Source organism: Myotis nattereri (assembly GCF_964212035.1).
Source record: "Myotis nattereri genome assembly, chromosome: 1".
Classification (NCBI taxonomy): Eukaryota; Metazoa; Chordata; class Mammalia; order Chiroptera; family Vespertilionidae; genus Myotis; species Myotis nattereri.
Window position 1 is genome coordinate 56,909,308 of NC_138075.1, and position 10,403 is coordinate 56,919,710.

Consider the following 10,403-nt stretch of genomic DNA (forward strand, 5'->3'; position numbering starts at 1 on the left):
ATGTCATAGTGTTCCTCGCAGCAAGCAATCAAAAACAGAAAATTTAAGTTTATTGGATCTTTGCCTAATTTAATGATTCTTTTTCCGAGTTGTGCTCTCTCTGAGCTCTGCAATGATGTTTTGGCCCTGTGCCTAGAAGCGTCTCCATGTTGCCCAGAGCTGGGTGAAGTACACACCAAAGCAACAGCAAGAAAAATTCCTGCTGTTTCTGGAATCTGGTGAGACTGCTAGTAAAACAATTTCTGTTCAGTTAGCCTGCTTGGTGGGGAAGCTCTCTGATTGCTGAAAAGGTGACCAAGAGACCAGCCAGTGTGGCTCAGTGGTTGTGCATCGACCTATGAACCAAGAGGGCACAGTTCAATTTCTGGTCAGGGCACATGCCCAGGTTGCCAGCTCAGTCACCAGTCGGAGATGTGCAGACGGCAGCCGATCAATGATTCTCTCTCATCATTGATGTTTATATCTCTCCCTTTCCCTTCCTCTCTGAAATAAAAAGAAAAAAATATATATATACTTTTTAAAAAAAGGTGACCAAGAGTCCCTGGGCCAGGAACATCAAGGGAGCCCTCTAGTCAGATGCTTCTCAAACTATGATCCACAGATATATCTGCAGGGGAGGGGTCCTTGAATTGCCTATGAAAATAATTTTGAATTTTTATTTCAAATTAATTTTTTTATTATTATCTACTATTTGTAATCTGTTTCTCTCTCCTAGGATTTAAGCATCATGAAGGCATTGATTTTGTCCATTAAGTTCTTGGATATATCCCCAATGCTGAGAACAGTTCTAGCACAAAGTAAGTACTTATTTGCTCAATGGAGTAATTAAGATAAGCAAATATTGAGTCAATTGGATGACCACCATATAATGGAGAGTGGTCCCAGAATTTTAGCAGCATTATTTGGGCTTATATTTATAATCATAGTGGGTCAAGAAATCAAGTCTAACTTTATGGCGGTATTTCTCAAACTGGGGTTCATGGGCTCCTGGATTCTATGCAATGATCCCAAGTGTCTATAAATTCTCAAGGGGGAGAGCCTCTGATCAGGCACAATTTTCTCACTTTCCTCAAAGTGGAGGAAACTGAGTGCCAAAGAAGGAATGTAACTTTTTCAAGGCCAGTCAGTTAGCAGTAGAGCCAGAATTAGCATCTGGGTTTCTTATTTCTTGGCCATGTGCTTTTCTCATTCCACTGCACTAATATCTCCTTATACTTCTTGATCTTCTGTTCTGAAAGTTCTAACCATAAAATCCAAAGCTCAAACCAATCATTTGAGTAAGAAAAAGAAATCATTTTATTGACAATGGTTGTTCCTTTTCTTGCTTTGCAATATGTTATTTTTTGATGATGTTGACTTAAAATATATTTAAACCTTGAAGCATTTGTAATTTGAATGAGTTTACTATCTTGGTTGCTTCTTAGTCTATTTTATCTTATCAAAATTATGAATGATCTGAGGACCTGAACCATGTTTTTACCATGTTATTTACCATCATCTAACTTCCAAAGGGTTTTCCACTTAGAATAAAATACAAATTGTACAAGGAACACGTTCTTGATATCAAGAATATAAACCAAATTGGACTTATGTCTGCCCCCCAAAATGGGAAAAACTCTCAGAAGCTGAGAATCACTGTTCCAATTACACCCCTCTCTAAATAATGATTTTTCTGCCTTTCTCTCAAACTTTCCTTTGACTCAGAAAATTGCCTCTTTCCATATGCAAGTCCTGGGATGTATATCTTACCACTTTCCTACAGAGAAACATAGCCTAGTGTGGTACACCAGGACTGAACAAAAACATTGCCTCAGAAAGTTATTAGATATTGTCTTCAGTTACCTTTTTTCTTGATATATATTTTTTTCATGTTTGAATATATTTTTATTATTGGTAGTATTATAGATATCTCCCATTTCCCCCCTTCCAGTTACCTTTTTCTATATACTCATATGAGTTAAAACAATTTATAGACTTATTAATTCAAAATTATAAAGTATGATTTAAGGAAATCATTGGTATGGTTTTTATCAAGATTTTGTAAAATACCCAGCCAGGGGCAGTGCTCCATTAGGAGAACTGTAGACTTTTTTTCACAGCAACATAGAGTCACTGAGTTAGAGCTGGAAGACATTGGGATTATCTGATCCAACCCAGTCAATAAGGAAACTGAGGCCCAGCAAAAGGAAATTATTTGCATAGAGACACCCAGCTAGTCAGTGTGGGACTGGGATGTGACAAAAGCTTCCAAACTCCCATTTCAATATTTCTTTTACTTTAATAACACACAAGGGATTCATATTCAACAAATATTCTGTAGTGCTTATTATAGTGCTTATGAAAAATTCCTGATATACAGCCAAAGATGTTTCAGAAGGAGTTGAAAATTCAGTCATGGTAGGTCAGAGGTCCCCTATAGGGCTTTTCCCCAAGCTCTCACTGAGGATATATACCAGTGATGGCGAACCTATGACACGCGTATCAGAGGTGACACGCGAACTCATTTTTTGGGTTGATTTTTCTTTGTTAATGGCATTTGATATAAAACAAATATCAAAAATATAAATCTTTGTTTTACTATGGTTGCAAATATCAAAAAAAATTTATATGTGACACGGCACCAGAGTTAAGTTAGGGTTTTTCAAAATGCTGACACGCCGAGCTCAAAGGGTTCGCCATCACTGATATATATCATTTAGTCCTCTTCCATAAGGTATTAACTATACCTTTAATGTGCTGACAATATCTTATTTTAAATTTCACTAAGCCATCATTGTATTTTCTGAAAAAGATGATGCTTTTACCAAAAACATAGTTCAGAAGCACAAGATCTCACTACCTCTGGTAGGTTTTCCATCTCAGGAATACGTCAGCCATGTTTCCTTATCTCCACTGTTGGCATTGACCTGGCTCCAGCTGATTCATCACTGACTCAGTCAGTTTGTCAGTCTAGCCACAGTTCCTAGGTTACAAGTTCTGGTCATCATGGTGGAGATGAGGTGGTAGAGGAGGCAATATCTTATTAATGAGTTTTTTAAAAAATTGTAGAAGTGTGGTGATAAAAATTTGAGCCATCATAAGTATGTTTCTATTTAAAGTAATGGGATTAACAGAAAAATGACTATGACAAAGATCATGCTTTCTTGGAGTTTACAATCTAGGCATATATAGAAACTGTGGTAGAAATGACAAGAGAGTTGGCAGTAAAGAATTTCAGGAGATTAGAGTAGGAGAAGACATATAATGGGAGTGGGGTAGGGTGGAATCAGGGATGATTTAACATCCAGAGCCATATCTAGATGCCATCAGAAATGGAGTTGATTTGGGCGTTGTTTCTGCCTCCACTCTGGCAGTAGCTAAGCACTTAGGGTGTATGAGCAGTAAGCCTTGAGAATTGGATTAATCATTTGGTGTTTGATTGCTTGCTTCACCATCACTGTGGAAATGGTGGCTCTGGGAAATATTATAGACTCAGCCTCAAAGTCCAAGTTGTAAACAGGCTTTTTGAAACTCTTGTGGAAAGTAAGCCTCTACTTTGTAAGTTCTTGCTTTGAAAGGGGCAACAGGCCACTTGGTCTTTGTTATACTCACAATAGTGCAAACAGTATAGATTTTTAACAGAAGTCAAAAACAGACTAACAAATATTTAAAAAGTAAAGCTGATTTGTACATTCTGCTGAACGTTCTTTACCTTACACATTCAATTGCTAATTCCCGCCAGGTATATTCCCAAGTCTTTCTTTGTCTAGTCCTCAATATCACTCTAACTCTGGAATAATTCTGCTCATTCTTCACACTGCAGTCACACAGAACTTCTAATTCTCTTGTTTAAGGGTCATCTGGCCTTGCTTAACATCCTACAGTGGGTCTTGTTGCCCATCAAATGAGTTCCAAGTTCCCAAACATGGCGTTCAAAACTTTTCTTTTCCCTAAAGCATTTACCCTTTCCCTTAAATACATCCAAACTCTAGCCAAGGTTTTCCTAATGTCAAGTTCATGTACCTATTCCTTTGTAAATGTTGTTCCCTATGCTTAGAATTTCCTTCCCTGGTAGGTACTTAGAGAATATCTAATCATTCTTCAAGACTCCTCTCTGTTATCACTGCCTCCATGAAGCAATTCACCACACAGATCTACTGCTCTGTTCTTATGAACATTAATTATTTACATACACCCGGGATAGTAGGCATTTCTTTTCATTGTAATATCTTGTTTACATGCCTGACTGTGACTTCATGGTGTGTGGGGACTCTCTTTTTCATCTTTGCATCCCATAGCACTCTTCAGTGTGCAGAATAAGTAAAAGTCAAGCATTTATTACATTAGTTGTCTTTATGCTCTGACTACAGATTTGTGTTTTTTTTCAAGTTGGCTGAGCTAAGACCTCTGGATATTAAATGAAATTCAAAACTGTCAGTGAGAAATCAAATCATTTTTATATGAGGATGATCACAATAGTGTAGGCAAAATAGAACATTTTATGTTAAAAACAAGTGACTGATCTTAATAACAGCTGGGCAAGTCAAAGGACAAAGTCCCTTGCTAGTTCCTTGGGAGCAGGGACTATTTTTTCATTCTTTCTTATCACATGCAGCATCTCGTAAAGTGTGAGACACAAAGTAAACCCTCAGTAAATTCTGTGGAAAGAATGAGTGGTTACAAACATGTGGATGCAACTCTATATTCTAAACTTGCTACTCATTGCCCCTTGCCTCAGACTATTACTTAAACTAGCTAATATAAAAATTAGTCAGCAATGTTGGTCAATCTCAACATTAGCTAGGATGATTAACCATTAAGAAGTGTCTCATTATCTTAGTATCATAGATCTCATGTACTTAAGATCTATCTGAATTAAATATCTGGAATATTTTAAGCTTAATTTTTCTCCATATAATTTTAGATCCAGCAAGTTGGTTGATTGACCATTTTGAGGTCAAGGATGCCAACATGAGCACCTCTGCAAATGCCTTTACAATACCCGACACATAGTAGGCCCTCAACAAATGTCTGCTGAAATGAAATAGCTAACCTACATTACCAAGGTACGGAATTTAGCTATAGTACTCACATACAGATACATACAAATATATAGCATTTTAAAAAACAGAGAAAGAACGTGTACCTGAAATAGAAATAATTTAAACTAAGCACAAAGAATGAAGATGTGCATTTTAATGGTTTGGGCAGCCAAGTCAAACAGTGGAAGAAACATGAGTTTGGGGATCAGCTAGACCAGAGTTTTATTTCTAGCTCTATGATTTAACTGTTCATTGCCCATGGGTAAAGATTTATGCCCCATTTTCCTCCCCTGGCAACACTGAGCTAATACCATCTTTTTAAGAGACAGTGGTCAAAATTAAATAACCTAATACATCTGAAAGCACCACTGCGCCTGATACAGACCTACCACTCTGTAATAGTTTATTATGGTGATGGCTGCTCAGCCTTTCTTCACCCTTTCTGCAGTAGCTGTTGCTGATGTCCTATTGGAGAATCATGACCCTTTTCATCAGTGGTTCTTTTTATTTTATTTTTTCCATCACCTTTTATCCCCTCTATGCCCTCTTCCACCTCTACCCACCCTATTCCCCTGCCTCTGCAATCACCACACTGTTGATCATGTCCATGAGTTATCACTTTTTTTTCTTTTTTGCTCAATTCCTCCAACCCTCCTGCTCCCACACACCAGAGTTATCTGACCACATGCTAAAGTTTAAGAACCACTGTTCAATCAAGCAAAATAGAGACAGACTCATAGATTGAGCAGCGGTTCTTAAACTTCAGCATGCAGCAGATGCATTGGCAGGGCTTGTTAAAACACGGTTGCTGGGCTCCTCCAGCAAAGCTTCTAATGCAGTAAGTATGGGGTGTGGCCGAGAATTTGCATTTCTAACAACTTCCCAGATGCTAACCTTGCTGCTGCTAATCCCAGGACCACATCTAGAGAATCACTGCTTCTGAGAACCACTGCTTTTTGCTTCTGCTATTTTGAGAAGTATAGCAAGAAAAAAAAGACATTTATGGGTTCTTGAATGTGGAAATCTCTGAGGCCATTCTGGGACTTGAATGTACAGAAACAATACTCTCGCTTACCTACACATGGAAAGACTGAAATCAGTTCATGTTTGCCAGTGGTTCTCAATGGAGAAGCCCTGAGCAACTACCAGATGGGCTGAGAGGCAACGACAAGGGAGAGGGCAAAAGGCAGGAATTTTCAAGCCTCCAGACCACCTGAGTACTACTATTTTGAAAAGTTCTCTTTTGCTAACTCTATTAGAAAAGAACGAACTACTTCAGAAATTATATGTATTGAATGTTCACTTATCTCTAATATTGTGCAACTTTATAACCAACATACACTGAGTGGCCAGATTATTATGACCACCTGATGTTTGTAGGCAAATTAGCTATAATTTCGCACTGAAGTTGCTAGAGGGCCAGACCATTATAAATAGGGAAGCAGGTTGTTTACCATGACAGTAGAAGCGATTTTTTTCTGAAGATATGGGTGAACAACGCGATTTAACAGCCTTTGAACATGGGATACACACACACACACACACACACACACACACACACACACACACTGAGTGGCCAGATTATTATGACCACCCCAGCAGTACTTCGTTGGGCCACATTTTGCCTTCAATACTGCGGCAATTCTTGGCATTGACTCCACGAGATGTTGAAAGGTGATGCGAGGAATCTGACACCATGCCTGATGAATAGCACTGTCCAGTTCTGTAAGATTTGATGGTTGTGGAACCAGCTGCCTGATGGCTCTTTTAACTTCATCCCACAAATGACTAGTTCCATTTTATATGTGAGGAAATTTGGGCATAGAATAGCTAAATGAGTTGCCCAGGCCACACTGATAAAATATAGAGAGCCACAATTTGAACCCAGGCAATCCTGCTCAACACCTTTGCACGTGGCCATACACTACCCAAAGCATTTGCACAGAGAGACACAATTAAGGAAGATGCATGGAGGTAAAAGATGACACATGAGATTGGTTCAAATTATTGCTTAGAAAGCCATCTTTATTTCTTCCTGTATCCCTGAGCTCAGTAGGTACTGGACACTTTCTGCTTCAGAAGTCAGCAGGTAGAGCCACACTGATTATGTGCACTGACTTCTGGTCTATTTGCACTAATTCCTTCAATACCCCACAGCACAGAGAGAGTGTGTCATAATAAATTGTCTTGATCCTGTGCATTAGTGCTGGCCACTCTCCCACAAACAATGTCAAAATCATAGGCAATTGGCACAGAGTCATTGTGACAATATGTAAATTACTTGTAAAGTGAACTTGATCTCATGTAATAAATGCTATTATTTATTGTTAATTTGCTAACAATATTTTAATACAGTAATTGAGGTCATGGAAGATGTGGGCTAAAGATGAAACCATATATAACTTGATTTTAAGCAAAATTGCATTACCCAGGTTTATGAAATATGCTAAGGAATTAAAAGGCAAATGCAATGCTTACATTTGGTATGAATAGATATGGAAACATAACTGTAGAAAGAGACATAATATGCTATAGGATTAGAAGAGAGGTTTAGAAGAAAAGATCAAAGGTCTCTGCTGTCTCTAAAATTGCTTGGTTCTAGGATCAGTGTCCCTGATCCACCTAGGTCTTTCCTCAATAAAACAAACAAACATCTCATTAAATTACATGGCCTAGTTTTTTGTTTGTTTGTTTGTTTTCTGGGGGAAATATATTTAGCATTAGAAATTTAAATGTAAATATTATATGAATTCAAGAAAAAATACATTTAAACCATGCACTGCCACATAATCATCTATTTTGTGCAAAACAATAAAAATGATGTACTTTTTGAACATGTGTACATCAAAACTAAAAGGTAATTTTTACTTTTTCCTTTACTGGCAACTTTGGATGCATTTTTAGGTTTTGGTTCCCAGCAGGCATTTTTTATAAATCTGGAAGCTGCACATCTGTCCAGCTTGGCAGCCTTCCACTTGTCTGTTATTTCCTTGACTCTATTCATGTATACTCTGATTCTTTCCAATTCTTGCTTTACCGGATGTTCCTTGGGATTAACCCCATGAGTTGCCAAACAAACCCAAAACATTGAATTTAGCATGTAAGCAGAAACTAAATCTACTTTTGCTTGTTCAAGTGGATCCAACTTCTGCAACAGCTCATTTCCAGAAATAGACATCATGGTCGCCAGCCTGTCATCCACAGCACCAATGGAATTCTGAAATGCTGATAAATACTCATGAATTTCTGCTGGCAGGTCTTTATTCATTTCTTCTTTGGCCATTATGACCAACTGTGTGCTCCCTGAGGGCCCTCTTCTGATTGCAGACTGCCGACTTCTTATATTCTTACTTGGAGAAGGTCTACATTACTAATTAGTAATCTGGGGCACCTCCTCTACTGCATGCTTTCATAATTAATCATCACATGTCATTTGTCTTTTCAAGAAAAGCCCTCCACCAATTGCCTGTGCAATCTTCTCTTTTGAATCCAGCTATCAGATCAAAATCAGGTTTAGCATCTGTGAAATTAACCCTCAAGAGTGAAATCAGTTTTTAATGATAAGGTCTCAGAAGTGTTCTGCAAGTATAAGGTATTAATTGGGTGCTGTAATTATTATGCAGCCACTTCCCACAGTGATGACCTTTGTGCTCCTCTACCTCTCCTTCATCTGCTCTATTTTATGGTCTGTCATTTTTGAGGGCTTAAAGCCTCTCTTCTTTTCTGGAACCTGAAACTCTGGTGTTCTTTCTTCCACCCAATTCTGCCTTCTGCAAGCTGGGCTAACCTTTCTCCAAACCCAGCATGCGCTGTAGAGAGAAAGCCGGCCTTGGCTGTGATTGGAGATAGTCACCATTCCTCCTCCCACATGCAGCCAAGCAAAACCATGATGTCTGACTCCCATTTAGCTTAGCCAATGTCCAGAGCAGGAAGATCTCCTGAAGGAAGCCACTCACCCGCAAAGACCTTAAAACAAGCCTCCTTTATGTTGTGCCCTTTGTTCAGAAGCCTAAAGTTCTGTGTTCTCTTTCTCACATCAAGTCATGAGTCCTCTTCATCCAAGGCCTGTAGTCTTGTTGAATAAAACCCATCCAATCACTACTCCCTCGGTTCTGTTTTTTTTCTCCATTCAGCTGTGTGTCGATGATCCCACTATTCTCTATGCCTCATCCTGCTCTCCCAAACAGGACTACCCATCCTGTTCATCACCCAGCCTTAGCCAGCGTTTCAGGCCAAGTTCAAATCCTTTGCAGTAGAGCTGTGGGCTCTACATTGGTTCCATATAGTTTGTTTCTTCTAGATTCAAATACCTGCTCAAAAGTTCTCTCTTCTAGAATTACTTCCTCCCTCTTCTGGGCTTTCAAAGCACTTTGCTTATTATTCTATGAAAAGACCAAATTGTACTACAAATATTGTTTACATATATCTGACTGTACAGCATATTCATAATAGCAGAATCTGTATTTTGTTCATTTTTATCATTTAAAAAGATGTAACAAAGCCTGATCTATAGTGGATGCCCAACAAACAATTGTTAAGTAAAATAATAAATAATTCTCCAAAATTCTCTCTGTATGTGTGTGTATATATATATAATTTGTGTACATGACCCTGTTATGCAAGTACAAGAGTTTATCTTGGGACTATACCTAAAAGTGGAATTGCTGGGTCATAGGTACATATAGATCAGTTTTAGGAGCTAATGGCAAACTGCTTTCCAAGATGGTTGTACCATATTTCACTCCCAGCAGCACTGTATGAACATTAATGTGAACCCATTTCCTAACACTTGGCATGTTGGCATGTGAATATTTTGCACACTACGTGAGTATAAAATGGAATCTCACCATGGATTTAATTTTCATTTCCCTGATAATAAATGATGCTAAACTTCTCTTCAAATATTTATTTATACTTTCGTCCATTTATCTGTTACTCATTTTGCTTATTCATTTGTTTTTTTACATCTTTTTCATACCAGTTTCTTGTAGTTATATACATTGGAAATATTTTCCCCACTTGTAACTCTCTTCATTTGTAACTACTGTTTTAGGGTTCATTTACTAAGATTAATTTTAATTTGGTCATTTTTATAAATATTTTATTTTGTATTCAACAGCTTTTGTGTTTTGTTTTAAAAAATATCTTTCTTATGCCCTTTTAAAAGGGCATAATATTGAAACTCAGAAAACCTGGGTTTGTGTCCATATTCTACCATTTATTTTCTGTGAGATCTTGGTCAAGTTATTTTATTTCTGTGCCCCCTCTAATTATTTTTTTTATTAACAGGTCATATTATGGTACCATATATAGATTGCCATAAGGATTAAGTGTGCACATGTGCTTTATACATAAAGTGTTATACTGTATGCATGTTAATTG

The 10,403-nt window shown here is 37.8% G+C and overlaps 1 protein-coding gene across 1 annotated transcript; it reads right to left on the minus strand.

The window, feature by feature from the left end:
* Nucleotides 1-7,815: 7,815 nt before the first annotated feature.
* On the minus strand, nucleotides 7,816-8,307 carry LOC308518421 (nuclear nucleic acid-binding protein C1D-like; the record flags this gene model as incomplete). The annotated part of the gene is made up of 1 exon (XM_081090149.1): nucleotides 7,816-8,307. The coding sequence occupies exon 1, from the start codon at nucleotides 8,302-8,304 to the stop codon at nucleotides 7,816-7,818; it is 489 nt and encodes a 162-aa protein (XP_080946275.1). The 5' UTR covers nucleotides 8,305-8,307.
* Between the last annotated feature and the right edge of the window lie 2,096 nt (nucleotides 8,308-10,403).